The sequence below is a fragment of the Uloborus diversus genome, chromosome 9 (assembly GCF_026930045.1).
Source record: "Uloborus diversus isolate 005 chromosome 9, Udiv.v.3.1, whole genome shotgun sequence".
Taxonomy (NCBI): Eukaryota; Metazoa; Arthropoda; class Arachnida; order Araneae; family Uloboridae; genus Uloborus; species Uloborus diversus.
The window spans coordinates 143,079,369-143,097,538 of NC_072739.1; the positions used below are offsets into that span (position 1 = coordinate 143,079,369).

The following is an 18,170-nucleotide window of genomic DNA, read 5'->3' on the forward strand; positions in this document are numbered from 1 at the left end:
TGTCTAGTCCCCTCAGTGTCTATTCAGAGGTTCTAACATATATTATAAATATAAAGATAAAACCTTTAAAAAAAGAATTTTTGAGCAATCACAATTGCTTATTGTTCTCACTTGACTGTTTTTGGCGTCCTATCATTTTATTTTCCCGCCAGCACCCTCTGCAGCACCACCGTCGACCGGTTCCTCACGGTGCTGCTCCTATAGCGAAAGCCGTCTCCATATTCTACACACACGCGCATACATACACAACTACACACACGCACACACACAAATACCCCTACACACATACACAAACACATTCACACATACGCCTACACACATACACAAACACATTCACACACAAACACATACACACACCTACACATACACAAACACATACACACACACAACCACTTACACACACATACACACAACTACCCACACATTCAGGCCTGCACACAGACACAAACACATATGCCTACACACAGATACACATACCCCCTACACACAAACACACATACCCCCACACACAAACACACACGCCGACATACACACACTCGTGATTGCGAAAAACAAAATTTGAATTTAAGATATCAAAATTCAAATTATTTTTTTAAAAACTTTTATTTCATTCCTGATACTTTTAAAAAGTGAAGCTTTAACTTTCTTGCACCGGTGCCATCGATTTGAAACACACAATTTTGCTTAAACACAGAATCATTTCTTAGTAGTAAAATATTTGAACGAGTTTTCCATACAAATATTCCTGTTCACACAAAACATTCTTCTTTCTCTAGCGACCATTTTCCGAATGATAGTTCAAACCTTATGACAAAGGCACTTTCTTGGTCAAGTAAAACCAATTAGTGCATCTTTTGAAGATCTATTCAACTAATTGATCGAACAAAAACTTACGTAGGTGCTGCCAAAGAAACAAAGATATTAGTCTCCTTGAAATCCCTTAAGCCAATCAACAACTACCGACAAATTAAGTTTAGGGCTTTCGCGCCGGAAGAGGGGAAAAAAGTCTTTTGTAGCTTAATTAAATAATTATCGTTATTAGCTGACTTTTAAGAACGTGTTTGATGAAATATTTTTTTACGAAATCTTCTACAAACAACGTTTTTTCTGACGAAATAATCTCATGAATAAATAGCACAATAACAGAAATAATTCAGATCACAATGGATTCTTTTATTTATTTTTTTAATATCCTTTACTTGATGCCATTTAAAAAAGGAATTTTACATTGATTGCATTGAATGAAAAATTAATGTTTTCTAAGCTCAAAATTATTATTAACTACGTTTTAGGTTTTTATTTTACATTAAATATTGTTTTAGCTACAAAGGTTTTAATTGTTTAATTTTTTTTTGAAAACAATTAATTCTCTGATTTTTTTTTCTTGAGCGTGAAAAGAAACCATACGTCCTACAAATAAAGCAGAAGTATTCTTACTTAGCTTGATTTTTTTTTAAGTTATGAAATGTAATTTTCAATATGTAGGGTCAGGTGGGGGAAAGTGGGTCCACGAGGAAAAGTGGGGTTCATTAAAAAACAAGTATTTTCTCTTTTTGAATAGAGGTATTTAGTTAATTCTCTTTTGGAGACATACACTAAGATTGTTGCAAGTATTTTTGTTTTAGTTTTTAAAACTGGCAACAAGTTAAATGACAGAAAAATATGTGTTCATATTCGTTTCATACCGAACGAACAATGTATACTGCGATGAACTTTTTTCCATGACCGCTAAGGCAAAACCAAGCATAAGGCTACATTCTGCCTTAGCCCTGGCTAATTGGCGGTAACTCACTGCTAAATACCTAAGTTTTGCCTTCAATTCACGAGTCGAACCGCAATATGCTGCGATCACTCGCTGGCATATGAGATAAATTTACTTTATCTACAAGTTTGATGCACTCTCAGCTTCGATGTACATCTGCTTCCTGTTCGGTTATTCACTATTCCAGACTGAAGAGTTCTAATAAGAACAAAACTGGAGTCTTTGGATGTGATAACCGGGATGTCTGGTACATTGCATCATCAGTTTAGTCATCATAATCTGTAGAATTGCTTTCACAATTCAAGCAGACATAAGACATTTTCTTTAGCATATATTACTTGTGACTATTTCTCGCAATGTATTGATTCCTCGCTAGTCTACAAACGGTTTACAATGCATCAAACAAAAATAATGATAATTTTCTATAATTTCTGTATCGTAATTGTATAACAACTTCATATTTAAAACTGTATCCCGTTTTCGTAACTGGTTTCGATCCCGTACTTATACTTTCTTATTTTGTTCTCTTTCTTGGTTCATTTTCATTACTTAGTTAGTCCTCTTTCCTTTCTTTGTTTTCTTTCTTTTTTAAATTATATTGTCTTGTTAATTGCTCTGTCCCTTGTTCCAGAGCTAATGACTTTTCCTTTGATGTATCAGTTAAAGTCCCTAATTTGCGAATTTTACATGCGTTCTTGTTGATCTCGCAGCAGCTTTTGAATACGGTCAACTGGTCTCGAAAGAAAAGTAAATTTATTGTGAATAAGATCTTTGTTACTGCCAGCTATTTCGATACAAGTTAAGCTATTAATCTCTGAGATATCCATCTCTTTGAGACCTTGCAGTCAGCAAAATGCACCATGGGGTAGTTAGTTACATGTCACAACTTGTCCCGAGCAAATGTCACTTCATAGCCTTACAGCCAAAATCAACCTTTCATGGTATAATAGAAAAAAAAACAACTAAGACTACTGAATAAACTGAAACATGCACAATATCACACCAACATACCGTGATAGTTTTATTTAAACACATTGAAAACCAATATTATTAAAAAAAAGTTGCAAACATGCAATTTTAACACCACCGTTCTTTGACATATCTCTAAAAAGTGCTATCGTAACTCGCGCGTACTACGTATGGTTCATTGGTGGCATGGAAACTAGTTTTTTTTGGGGGGGGGGAAGGACTTACTACAGCGTTTTTGTATAGCCACCGTTGACGCTGTAACATCTTACTCCTGTAACAACCAAATCCAGTGTCCACTACCCATATTTTGTTTCCCTATCTTACATTCCATTTCACCTATTAGACAGTAAATTTTTTGCTTGGAATTGATCGTTTAAATGATCTTTACTGTTTTAACATTTTCCTCTCCCCCAAAATAAAGTTTCCTCTTCTAAAAAATGTCAAGGAGTATTTTTACGCCTTGAAAAAAATATCAAGCTACATCACTTGGAAAAGTTGATCTGAGAACAAGTGTTCCCACACTTAACAGTAGGACATTTTCCATTCAGTTCTGCTTCTTGGATACAAATAAAAAAAAAAACTCAATTAGAATTCTAAGGCAAATTCATGTTAACAGTGCAGTGAACAGTTAATTTTTCGTACATATAACATACACTATAAGCTTCTATATTAATCGTCCATTTCTCTTTTCCCTCTTCATTTTACCTATTAGACAATAAGTTTTTTGCTTGGAATTGATCGCTTAAATGGTCTGTACTGTTTGGCATTTTCCTCTCCCCCAAAATAAAGTTCACTCTTCTGAACAATGTCAAGGAGCATTTTTACACCCTGAAAAAAAACCAAAGCTGCATTTCTTGGAAAAGTGATATAAGAACAAGTGTTACCACAACTAACAGTACAACATTTTTCCTTCGGTTTTGCTTCTTGGATGCAAATAAAAACCTCAATTACAATTCTAAGACGAAACTCAAGTTAACAGTGCAGCTAACAGTTAATTTTTCGCACGTATAACAGACACTATATGCTTCTATTAATCGTACATCTCTCTTTTCACACTTCAGTTTGTCTTTAGAAAGTAAGTTTTTTGTGTGGAATTGATTGCTGTTACGGTCTTCACCGGTTTTTAATTCCCGAAAATTAAATTTCACTCAGCAATGTCAAGAAGAACTTTTACACCCTGAAAAAAAACCATCGCTGCATTTCTTGAAAAGTTATCTATGAACAAGTGTTACCAAAAATTGAATCGTTTATTTCAAAAACCAGTCAAGCGACAAAATTACTAATTTTAGAAAAACATCTATATTACCATATTAAATTATTCAATGATGATTACAGCATTGTTATTGAAAGAAATATACCTAAATATGTATCCCTTTTAGTTTAAAACATTGTTATCCTTATAGAAAAATTTTAATACGAAGGTAAAATTGCTGTTTCGAAATTTTAGAGTTTGACGCTTGGCTGGTTCTTGAAATAAATGGTTCAATTAACAGTACGATATTTTTCTTCCGATTTTGCTCCTTCGATACACATTAAAACCTCAATTACAATTCTAAGGTAAATTCATGTTAACAGTGCAGTTAACAGTTAATTTTTCGTACATTTACTAGACACTAGATGCTTCTATTAATCTTCCATCCATCTTTTATCTTCTTATCAGGAACAGACTTCTGCCCTTAAAACAACCCTATTTTCTGTTTAGTCTGGCGTTTTATTACTAGTGTTCTCTTTTACGATGCTGTAAAAGTTTAGTTTTTTCTTCTAACATAAAGAGTTCAGCGTTTTTGTTAGAACTGCAGAATTACAGCCTCTCGCACAAGTTCCAGAAGACCCTAAAGAAGTTATGAGGATTAGTTTACTACCATCAATAATTAGATGAAAACTCATTTTTGTACGCAGAAGTGTTACGAGATTCCAATATTAAGATACAAGAGATAACAAGATTACTCCTATTGGATGTAAATCTCAATGTGGTTCCTGAAATTATGAATAAAAACGAAACTGCTCCGCATTGAACTAATTACAAGTACTACATAGTAGCAACATGTAATTAGAAATTGTAGGGTAATTTCTTTTCTACGGTTTTGCTTAAGAAGTAAAGTTTATTTCTTATTTTATGGGATAAACAGGATAGTTTTACAACGCATCAGGAGGAATGGGGTCAAAAAAGAATCTGAAAAAGAAAGGAGACCTGAAAAAACGTGAGGAATGGTTATGTGTGATTCTCGAGATAATAATGCAAATCATGTATGATACTTTTGAATTTTCGTATCATTTAAAACATAATTACCAATAATTTAATTATATCTTAATTGATGCTTCATTTAATTGTGTGTAATCAAGTATCGATGGTTTATACGCGAGTAACTTATGAAGTTTTTTTTTTTTTGTTTTGTTTTTTGTTTTTTTTCCCAGTGAGCCTTAACATTAGCTCCTACGAGGAAACAAAAAGTCAATATAGATCTCTAGCTTGAAGGTATATTGGCTTCAAACAAATTTAGTTGGGAAAAATTCCTGATAAGAAACAAGTATAGAGCATATTTTTTTCTTATTTAGCTATTTTAAGGGTATTGTTTGAACAATTCAAAATATTTAACACTAACAAAAATGTAAACCGCTAATTTTTGGCACTGAAAAGTTTAAATACTGGGTAAAATCTGAATTTCTGAATAGATTCTGAATTTTTGGTTTCAAGAAATGGAAAAAAAAGCTACCAATAAAAATCAAAATTCAAAATTCCGTAGATTGGCGTGAGACAGAGATAAATATGATTGAATCAAAATAAAAAGAATTCAAGTCACATACCAGGGCTGTGTAGTCGGTAGGAAAATAATGACTAACTCCTGACTCTGACTTCTAGAATTTCAGGGTGGTCGACTCCGACTTTTAGAATTTTCTGGTCATCGACTCCGACTCCGACACCTGTATCCCAAAATTAGTTGGGCTCCGACTCATTTTCACCGAAATCAGATCGACTCCGACCTTGGAGCCCTGCTTTTTACTGTGAAAGAATTATTGTTGATATGATTTGTTTTTATTCTCACTCGAAAGTTGTTTAATTTATGTATTCTATTACTGGAAGCGGCAAATAAAGTGAAAATCAGAGTTCTTTCTGTTTTAACCTAAAGAACTCCACAAACTTTTTTTTTAATGATAAAAATTACTTTTTTAGGAGGACATTTTGTTATTTTTTATTTCTTTTTTCAAAGAATATTTATTTTATTTTTTTAAATATTTTTGGCAACTGAGAAAAAATAAAATCCGAGACGCTTTGTTCTTACCCGAAAAAAGAGCTTAACAAAGTTCCTTTTTTTTTTTTTTGATATAATGTATTTATTGTAATGATCATATTATTTTATTTATTTATTTATTTTTTAAAGCTATTAAAGATGTTTTTTAATGGAAAAAATATAGTAGCTGCTTTGTTTAAAAGACGTTATTTGCTCGTTAATTTATTTTTTACGTATCTATTTCTTCATATGATCGGGGGTACATTCTTTTTCTAGAAATCAGCTTAAAATGTTTTCAAAAATTATGTTTGACATAATTTGCAGTCTTAGCTAATTTAGAGAATATTGATGATATACTAAAAAGTCGATATAGGTACACAGGAGAGTAGACTCCTTTAGTTGAGGACAGAACGTCTTGTTTAAATCTTCGTTATCTTTAGATACTGTGTGGTAATATGAAAAACTGTTTCATTATGGAAGTAAAGAATTGAATGATGATTTTTAAAATAACTGACTCAAACAGATAACAGTAGAATCGATATTCTTACAGTAAAATATTAAGAGAAAATTAATTTTTTTTTCTGTTTCTTTTGATTAATTATAATTTTTACAGATAAAAAAAAATTTCATTTTAAATCAACCTTTCATTCAAAATTCTTATTGCACAATTAAGGGACAAACAATTCATTCAATATTTAGAGTATTTCTGTAACAATGACCTTTTTCGCCACGCCTCCTCCATTATCGTTTAGATTAATAGACACTTTTCCGCCCAAATGATTTTAATATTCTTATCTGCTTCACAAGATGGCTTCTATTTCTTTGTTTACGTTCGGAAAAAAGATATTAACCGTAGCTAGCAAAATAAAATTGTCTCGAAATTTCGTAGTTTATTCTCTTTCACCGTGCAGCGCAAGCATCAGTAGGTACCTAAACTTGCTAATGAAGTATAAGTTCATTCTAAGTATTTTAAAGTAATCTAAAGAACTAGAAGAAAACCTACAACACAAAACTTAAAGAAGATTTAATAAAATTTTGTGATGCATTGTAAATAAATGGATCATTTTATATCAAAAGATACATGTAAGATAAAGAGTAAAATTATTTCAAAAATGTCAGTCAACAGAATATATTCAAGTAATTATTCGTGTGCAAAAAATACAATTATTTGAATATATTTTGTAATTTTCATTTGCATTTTCTTCTACTGCAAACATTTGTGTAAAATTTTGTGTTTTCTCAATGAAAGTGGTTAAAGTGCTCATTTAAAAATTATTCAGCATATTTTTATGTATTTACTTACTTATTTACTTATATATTTACCGTTTTATTTATTTTGTTGCTGTTGATAAGTTACAATTTTTATAGGAAAAAGTTTACTCTTAAATCAACTTCTCGTTCAAAACTGTTACTACAACAAACACTATTAATAAGCATCACATCTCATTTAATAATACGCGTTATAGAATTTTTTAGAGCACTGTTCGTTTTTGACCTGCCCCCTCTTTTACCGTTTACATTCATAGACACTTTTCCGCCCAAGCGATTTTAATATTCTTATCTGCTTCACAAGAAAGCTTCAATTTCTTTGTTTACCTTCGGAAAAAAAGATAATGAACGTGGCTACCGAAATAAAATTACCTCTAATTTTTGCCATTTATTCTCATTCGCCGTGCAACCCTAGCACCATTAGGTACGTAAATTCGCATGCTTATTTTGCATTTATCCATCGCGGGGAAATCATTTGCCTTAGAATAGGTTGCGTGCTTTGCGGTAATAAAAAGCCTCTCCCGTTGCATTAAGTAACTTGTACTGCGTAATTATCATCTAACAGAAAAATATGTTTTGCATCGAAAAATACTATTCCGTACCGAAACTTCAATTCTAGTTATATTAAAAATAAGTAGAGAGACGAAGAGCTATTTAAATATGAATCACTATAATAATAATTAATGAGATTCGGGTAGTATATAAGTGCTTTGTCATTGAGATTGTTGAGGTACAAGTAATATAGGTCCTTTGTTATTGAGAGATACGCCTACACTCAGTTATCAACAGTTGAAGCAATAGCTGCTTTATTTTATAAATATAGTTATTTAACTTTTGTAATTAATGCTTTGGTTTTGGTGCACTACGTTAAAGATTTATCTTATTATTTTATCATTAAAACAGCCATTTTGTTCAGAATGAAATTATCATACCCTATCTGCTTCAAGTGTGTACTGTTAGCTGATAAATTACTTAGAAATTTTACCACCAATTGCATTGTTGGAAATAATTCTATGATGTTAACAGAAGTTTTAATAAAGATAAATCAAGTTACGGTGACATACAATAAATGTTACTGTGGCAAACCGAAATTGGAGGATATCGGCTTTCACCAGTGATTCACTGTAAATATTTGGTCTTCCTCTGATGTCTTCGGCATGTGTATTTTGATATTCACCGTCTAAGGTCAACATTTACCAGACTCGGACTTTCACCGTACTATTGATATGCTTACCTATGTAATTGTTTTGTAGTTCAGAAATTGTTCAACATTGTAATGCGCAACTGTTTTGTCCTAATACGATTAAAATTTGCTTTAAAACTCAAAAAAAAACCCTTCTGCTATAGACTTACTCTGAATAACATTGAAAAACACAAGCAAGTTAATAAACATGTAAACAAATAGAATTACTAAAAAATGAAAGAAAAAAAACGCAAAAGGATTAAGTTTTTAAAATCAATTCATTTTCAACAGATGTCTCATAGCTTTCTTAGACAATGTTGGAATAAGAAGAATAGCTTCGTTTCATACAAAAAAAAAAGTTCACTAAAATCAGAAAATAAACATACAATTTAGAATTTATCCGCAACAACTTTGGATACTCTTTGTTTAGCATCTCTTTAAAGTTCTGTAAGTTAATAAATTTTTCTCTAACAGTAAAATAACATGAGAGAGAAGTAACGTGGGTTAGATTTGTTGGTAAATTCCAGGAAAAAAGAAATGAAACACTTGAACTTTAAAAGTTATAATTTGGTCACATGTCATATATCAATTTCTTAATAAATATATAAATTTCAAATCCGAACAAATTTTTCCCAAATAACTCAAAATCAAGGGCCAAATCGATTTTCCCTTTGTGATTTTACAAAGCTGGAAATCCGTTTTTTGTCACTTACTGTTATTTCAATAAACTTGTTCATCAGAACATAATGAGTAGTTTAACTTTTATCCTTTTAATGTCTAGTTAAACTTCGCGGCTTACAATTAAGAAAAAAAACTCCACCATGAAATCAGGGTGTTATCAAAGTAATACTCTCAAATGTCCTTCCGTTAACAAAATACTACATCTCAATTACTCACCAAGAACCTACTGGGTTTAGGAACGGCAGGGACATTGCTCAATTTTAGTCTTTTCAAGTTTAGGCTCACTTATTGAAAAAATAAGCCACGAACCACAATTTTTTAAATACTGCATTGCCGCTGGTATCATTATTAATGTTTTTTAGAAGTGGAAACACTACCAGTCTGCGTATTTTTACAGATGGTTGGGGTTATTCCTGTTTTATTCTGTAATGTGTAAAAACACCTGTCGTCGTGAGGTTATATTAAGTATTCAAGAAATATTTTTTTTTTTGAAAGTTTTGGTGTTTGCTATAGTCAATACGCAAGTAATACTTATTAATAACGTTTTTTTTTATTGCTGATATATATCTAATATATGACTAATTTATATAACTATCGATATTTATTTAAGAACAATGTTTCAAATTTTTTACCGGAAATACAAGTCCGTCGTACCGTTCCCTTATAAAAATAATAAATTACGTGCTTTGTTCATCGCATAAATAGAAATTAGGCAAGAATCGCATTTAAAATCAGAAGCTTCAAAAAAAAAAAAAATAAATAAAAATGGCAGGCCTTCAGTCTGAAACAAAACTTACTGACGTAGATGTTATTTATAAATACTCTTGCGTGACAAAAAAAAAGGGGGGTGGGCATTTCAGGAACAAACTTTGACTCGCGCCGAATCGCGTATTTATTATTTTCCTTACATAGCACGAAAATGTACTAATTTATTATGTAGCGCAAATATGCTCTGTAGCTTTGTTTCTAAAATTACTTCAAGAACTCGGGTGTAATAAAATTTTCACGTAAGAGTGATTTATATCATGTCAACAGAGATCGTGATATGGGTTCTTGTTTACGGAGCAAAAAAAGCAGAGAAGTTTTGATGAGAGCATTTTATTAAAATGTTACTTTGTAACATGAAAGTGGCTTGGGAATTCAGAGATTAATTTTCGACAATTAACCACGAGATGTATGCAGCCATTTTTAGTGCACTCTGTATGAAATATTTTAACAACGAAATTAAATAGAGAGTTTTAATTACTTATGATTCAAGTAAACAGACACATTTTTTGGAGTAAACATGTCAGAATTATACTGCCATGGGAAGAATTTAAAGAGCAGTATCGGCGTTTTTGAGATTCTTAAAGAATTGCGTTTTGGTTTCCATACTACAGTAGGGAATATTGGAATTTGAAGCTTAATTCGTGGTTAATTTTCGAAACTAAATTAGCAATCTTGTGCAATAGAGTTTAAATGCACTAGATGTGACGAAGATGCAAAATAAACAAATAAATAAATGAAATAGAAATATTTTGCAAACTTTCCCCCTGCACCCTCTAAAACCTCAAAAATTTCATAGTGACATTTGTTTTTCTGTAAATTATTGTTACATTTCTTTGATAAGATCTTCTAAAAGTTATTAATCTAAAATGAAATTATTTTTTTTAAAAATCCGAGCGAAAAAGTTAACTTCAAGCTCCTTTACAAAAGCTTTCGAAATACATAGTTTAATTATATCCAAAAAATTGTGATGTTTTGACATCAGTTGAAAATTTCATCTTAACCAGAACTGAATCGCCGACAATCGAAGTTCGACTACTCGAGCTTGGTGCAGTTGTATATTTGTAACTTTTTCAGTGCCATAATACCAATGACATAATAGGAAACAATCGAATTCTGAGCGGCACACCACCCGGAAGTATTTTGTAGGTGCTAATTGTTACCGGCACACCGCACCCACAGCTGAAGTGACATTGTGGGATGCTATCGTATACGAAACATCATAACCCCTACTATAGGGTAGAGATCCTATACACGGAGAGATTGGACAACGGCGCGCCGCTATCCGCCATGTTTAGTCCAAGTGTTGTCAGCTCGAAATGCTGCGCCGTGTGAATCTTTAGCTTTCTCACGAAATACAGCACATGGAATCTTTAAAAAACAGACTGATTTTCTCTTTTCCTCGTATTTTCATTAAACGGAGTGACCGCCAAAACTGGCGATCCGGCGCCAATCGTTTTGTATCGTCATAGCGCTTACAAAGAAATTTTTGTTCTCAAAAACTTGTTCATAAAGATAGAAAACAAACATGTATTTGTGATCTGCACATTGCATTTCATAATATCATAACTAGCTTGCAATTTTTTCGATACAATGTACAGTGATATTTGGGGCAGAAGATGCATTACGGTCTACGGAGAGTGGGCATTTTTGGACATAAGATGGCCGCCGTTCCGAAGTTGTCCAATCTCTCCGTATTTAGGATCTCTACTATAGGGTGGTTCAAAAATACATGTAAAAAAAGTCTCCTAGATAACAGGACACCCATCAATATTTTATACTTGTGGATAGTAATATACTGGAAGAACTCAACTGAAAGCGGGTGCTCAATCCCCTCCCCAAAATTTCAAACGTATGGAGAGGGGGGTTAAAAAATACTTTGAACTGGAAAAACAATGCTACATATTAAAATATACACTAGTAATATGCATATACATTGCAATAAAATAATTATTTACGAAAAAACAGCTGGGGAAATGAAATGTTTTTTAATTTGTGTGCATTTTCCATGCTGCGGCCAGTGTTAAATTAAGGGGCCATTAAGCACCCTCTTAAAATTTGAGTATGAAGTTGAAACTTTTACAGCATAATACTATTACAGTGAAACCTGTGTAAGTCGACCACTTGCGGTGCTATACTTTAGTGGTCAGCTTAAACAGGTGGTCATCTCACAGAGGTTGATATATATGGTTATGACTAATTCCGTGTCTGATAAAAGCGGTCAACTTAGACAGGTGGTCAACTTACAAGGGTGGTCAACTTCACAGGTTTTACTGTCTAAAAGAAATAAAAGTCTAAAAAGTTAAGTCTGTTAGGTCTAAAAGAAATAAGGTGTGTGCTGAACTCTAGCTAAAAAAAAGTCTTTTTGAACCACCCTACACTACTATTGATTCACAGCGCTATGACAGCCGAACCGTGAGTTTTTTCCATGCTTCAGACACATGTGTTCATTCATATTGTGGCTACAAGGACAATTTTTTTAGCTGGACAATGTTTAGTCACGCACGGCATTGGTATCAATAAGCTTCTTTATCCTCATTATCAACGTCTCTGCCATGTGTGATGCCATGATTTGCCACAAATCGTACATATTTGGGATCACTTGAAACGATAAATCGAACAGCTAATGAGTTTGCTCGAATTAATGGCGTGCTTACAGTAACTGGTACAAGATGACGCAGGACATCGTACTAGACTGCTTCGCCTCAAAGCTAGACAGTATCACATTGTACATTGACGCTAGAAGTGCCTCAACAGGGCACTTGAACTTCCATTCATTTCAGATTTTTCCAGTAATAAATTACCATTTTGCTTTCATTTTGTAATCACTTTATAATATCAATATTGCCATCACGCGTGTAAAATTTCGTTTTATTCAGATTACTTCTAGGTGTTGCATTTTGCGTCTCCAGCAATTTATATACTTGAAGTATTTTAGAAACTATTACGCCATCAAAATATTAATGGACAATAAAGAAGTGCAATAAGATTTCAGTTGTACAATTAGAGACTTGAACGTACAAATAGTTATCAAATTGGTCATTTTTATTTCAAGAGGGGCACTTGCAGCAAACTTTTTTTTCTAAACTTAAATAAAAACGAAATTGTATTCTATATTATTTATCGTCGTTTTAATTTCAGTGTGCAACATTCCACAACGAGAAAGTCAAGCGATAGGCCGCATTCGTCCCGAGCTGTATCAAGCAGAGATGATGAGGCAGTGGTCGTCTGACAGCGGAGCAGACCTTTTAGGCGAAGGCAGCGAACAAGGCGCTGCATGTGGAAAATTGCAATTCTCCTTGCGATACGACCACGACGTCGAAGGCTTAGTCGTGAGGGTAAGTAAAGCCGCAGCAACCAACAATAAAGTGGAATATCAAGTAAACCCTACAGTAATTATACGGAGCTACATACTCAGCTTCAATAAAGCAAAAATTAATAGTTAACCTTTCAAATTGTTGTTATTTATGATTTTTTCAAAGCATTTGTGCTTTTCCAATGTTGAAACCTTCAGAATCATCAAGCAGATATAACCGATAGAGTCTACATCATTTGGAAAAAGGCACAGAAAAGTATTTTTATTAAAAGATTGTTATGGGAATGTAAGCACTAGGCTTTCACGGATCGGGAATATTAATTTAGCTAGCTTGTTTTTAGGCCGTAGTCCACTCACGAAAGTTTTGCTGACGTTTCAACTTTCAAGTCTCCTCCGAGTAATTCCTCCGAGCACGATTTAAAACAAAGAAGAATTTTGTACCAAATGATTCTTGATCGTAATCTTCATTGAATACAGTACCAATCTCAGAGATCGTTATCTTCTTTGGATGTGCACCAATCTCTATGTCTTAATTGTGCACAACAACAATCCCAGATAAAGCAATCTTCGTTGGATACAGCACCTATCTCAGAGATCTTAATCTTCATTGGATACAGCAACAGTCTCGGAGATCGTAATTTTCACTAAACACAGCACCAATCTCAGATATCGTAATCCTCATTGGATACAGCAGCAATCTCAGTGATCGTAATCCTCATCGGATACAGTGCCAATCTGAGACATCGTAATCTTCATTGGAATATAGCACCAATCTCAGAGATGATAATCTTTATTAGATATAGCACCAACTCAGAACTGATGTTGTTGCCTCTGAATGAGCAATCTTCGTCGGTGTGGAAAAGACTCCTGATTGCTTATTCATCTTAATTTATAAGCATTCTTTCAATCAGCTTATTTCCTTTTTTGCGATAACATAGATGCAACAATCAAAAGTTCTCTCACTAAAACTTTGAGAAGAAGCCAATCAGGTGTCCTCTCTCAACCACGGAATATTGGCCAGCAGATGTCCTCTAAAAACAAAAATATATGGGCCTATCAGAGGCAATAACATCAAACCTGGGCTTGACTCTCTCACTAACTTAGGGAATAAGCCAATCAGGTGTCCTTTCACAACCTCGGAATACTGGCCAAAAGATGTCCTCTAAAATAAAAACATATGAGCCTATCAGAGGCAATAACATCAAACCTGAGCTTGACCACTAAATTAAGATAAAGTTCGATAAGGTACAGTTTTCTTCGAACTCATTTGTGCTCTGAAGAGGACTGAGACGTATGAGGCATATCAACGTTAACTCGAAACATCTTGGATAGACCAGAGCCTGAAAGTCAGAAAAATAGATGTTTGTAACACAAACTTTGAAAGTTGCTTTTTTTTTTCTTTGGTGTATATATGATCATGGTAAATTAAATTAAAACGCGAGTAGTTTGAGAGTAATATCCTTTGTGCCAAATCACTGTAAGCATTATTAGGGTTTTATTTTGATAGATAATCGCTATTTGAAACATCATAATGACAAAAAGAAAAAGTGACTAGTTTCCTAAAAAAAAAAGAAAAAATCAAATAAACCTTTTTTCCCTCCAAATCTCGGAATGAAAAACGAAACGAATGAAATTATTTTTAAACTTATATTTTATTGATTTACCATGATACATTGACATGGTTTTAAAAATTTATTTTTTTCACTATTTCCTTAAATTGTTATTTTTCTTTTGAATGCAATACTAACATCTTCTCTGTTTTTCACAGGTACTTCAAGCACATGACTTACCAGCCAAAGATTTCTCTGGAACTTCTGATCCATACATCAAAATATACCTTTTGCCTGACAGGAAGAAAAAATTTCAAACACGAGTAAGTTCATATGTTAATTTCTTCGTTGATTTTTTTTTTCTATAAGCAAACTAAAAAAATACGTATTTTAAGAACATAGTTGGTTTAGGTAAAAGACGACTTTTTTACTTTCTGCTGCGGCGGACACATAAAATTATCTTTTGTTTACGTTACCACCATGTTTATTCCTCATACTTTCACTTTGCACTTTAATTAGCTTTTCAAATTTCCAGTGGATTTATTTATTCATTTTTGGTGAAATATTTTTCGCTATAAGGAGCTTTTAATATAGCTTATTGGCAAGTTGTAACTTTCAAAAAAATCCCATTAAAATGCCAAAGTCATACATGATACCATGTACGGCATATTAATCTCCCGTATTTTGGAGAATGCTCTGCATGAGCTGTATTGGGAATACGGTGATAAAAATGGTGTCAACAGGTAGCAGAATAGGTTCCATTTGCAGTAATGCCTTTGCTAATACTTAGTAGCAATGGAATGCTCTTTAAGTATCGTAATGTGTTGTGCAGGAGCATATTTGAGATCACGGTTTTATGATTGCTACTCAGCACGCATTTCATGTTCGGTTTCATCTTGGCAGACATGATTCTGTTCCAAATTAAAAACTATGATTTTGGGCTGTCAAATTTTAGAGCCACATGTATTGCATTGGGGGAAAAAAAGCCTGGCCGACTGTTACAACGCTGAAAAATATGACATCTGGGAGAGCGAACAGCCAGGATTCTCCAAAGTGTTCAGCACTGAAACGTGCAGCTGGAAGCAGTTTTTCGATAGGAATATAAGATTAATACTGAAGAATAGTCTTCAACACCTGAATTTTTTTTCTAGCCAAACAGAATCCTGTCGACCAATTTGGAATCGTAAGCGAAATTCCTGCTGAGTATTAATCGAAAAACCACCATTTCGAATACGCTACTCCTCAACACATGACGATGCTTATCGCGCCATGCTATTGCTAGTATTGCGAATGGCACACATAGCCGCTATCCGTCGATACCATTATCTCCACGGTGTCCGCATCACAACTCATATAACTCCTTTTCCAAATATGGAAGGTTCATATGTCGCACCCTGAATCACCAAATAAGAAGTTTCTATGTAACTTTCACAAAATATGGCGAGAAAGTGGATTAAATGTTGTGCAACATCGCCAAACTAGAACATTTCCAATGGGGGGTTGTTTTCTTCAGTCAAAAGTACTACTTTTAGTCACTGAAATTGATAGAATGAGTAAAAAAAATAACATGGACCGAGAAAATACTTTAATTTTCCCAACAGTTATTTTTTGATTAATTTTGTAAAATGTCCGATTTTGAAAACAAGGCGTGGTTTTTATGACGTCACAAATGATGCCCTTTGGCGCATTTTTCACTGGGTTTCCACGTTATGATAATCAAGAAGCGAATAAAAATTGCTCTCTACGTTTGCTATCAACCATATCGTTGCTAATACACGTTAGTAAAGATGCAAATTAAATATTTTGAGCTGTGAATGGTAACACTAAATGGCATTTCATCATTTGTGACGTCACACGACAGAAGCGTAAACAATGAAAGTGCACCGGTTTAATTATTTTTTTACAAATATGAAACTTAAACAAATTATTTAAAAAATGGTCAGATCCTATGTTTTTAAGCATGCTCTTTCAGAAAAACATACTTTTAAATTCTGTAAACGACTCCATTTTTATTAGCAATAAACACATTCTAAACCGATTCTTGTAAATGCACCTCCGTTCTGCACTATAGTCGTTAACATTATGACGTTTTAAATAATTGTTTTTGGCACAGTGAAATTTTTATAGTTTATTCTTATCGATGAAAAGATATGCAAGAACGCAGCAAAAATCATACTCAATACACATGAAAACTTATTCTATCATTATTAGAGCGATAAGTGCACCAATCATTTATGGTTTTGGGGAAATAATCCAGGATTTACGCTATTTCTTGATAAGGGCCAGTGATAAATTCTGTGAAAATTTAATATTCTAGAACCAGAATTTTTTTTAAATGTAAATACTCATTATCACTAATACTATAAAGACAATTTAGGGGGTTTTTTTAATTTTTGTTCATCCGTTGTTATTAAACTAGCTTAAACTAAATAGTCGCCAATGAATCTTTAAACTCGTGATTTTTTTTTTTTTTTTTTTTCATAAGGAACTTATCTCAAAAATCTAAAAGATTTTCTTAGTCCCATGTAGTTTTTGATTTTGAAGGCTAAACATGTTCTCAGAAATAAGCTATTTTCACGTTTAGAGTTTACTGCATGGTAAAGGGGTTTTTTTTTTTTTTTTTTTTTTTTTTTTTTTAAATCTCATACATTTTATATTGCAAGATTGTCATGGCGTTTTTGGAATATTATTTAACTAATCTCAAAGAATTATATGAACTTTAAGTTTATAACACGTATGATAAAATATTTCACGAAAAAAACAAAATATATGAATAATTATAAGAACGTGGTTTTTTGGATTATTCTTAACTATGTGTGAGTCCAACAAATAATGAGATAAAAATAATAATAACAGTAGGACTAAAATACGGCTAGTACTGTGTGGACACTATAACTTTTTTCTACTATATTTTCCATGCAAAATGTCGGTACGTTTTAAAAAAATATTCGAAGTACACTGTTAGTAGATTTCTTTTTTTTCTTTTTTTTCAGCAATCAGCGACGCAGAAAAAAACTCTAAAATAGTCTGCAACATAAAGTGACATTAGATTAATCTCAAAATGTTTAAAAACTAATATGATCAACTTAAAATAACTCTGAGTACATGCTACCTATAGATTGTATCCTAAAACCCAGGAAGTGCAACTAAAATCTTTGTTCACTAAAATTTAATCTTTTTTTTCTTTTTAAAATTTAGTTCTTTTTCCGCCGAAACTAAGAAAAGTTTGCGGTCTTTCTTAAAAATAAGCGAAGTACGTCACAGAGTTGCACTGTTTCTGCTACCGCGCGAAGTCCGAAACGCACTTAAAGCAATTGGCACTAAAAACAAAATAACATTAGTTCCTAAAAAAAAAAACTATTATTCGAGGGAAACGCAGTTAAAAAACATAGCTGAGGTAGGTTTTCATTGAATTTTTTCTATGCTGTATAGCTTCTACATTTGA

General features: G+C 32.8%; 1 protein-coding gene across 1 annotated transcript in view; it reads left to right on the forward strand.

Annotated features, from left to right (window-relative positions):
• Window positions 1–18,170, forward strand: part of LOC129230541 (synaptotagmin-6-like) — an 85,092-nt gene that overhangs the window by 16,521 nt on the left and 50,401 nt on the right. Inside the window, exons 4-5 of the mRNA XM_054864945.1 lie at window positions 13,001–13,197; window positions 14,944–15,048. Of these exons, the coding sequence (XP_054720920.1) occupies window positions 13,001–13,197; window positions 14,944–15,048 (302 nt within the window). The remainder of the gene's footprint in view (window positions 1–13,000; window positions 13,198–14,943; window positions 15,049–18,170) is intronic.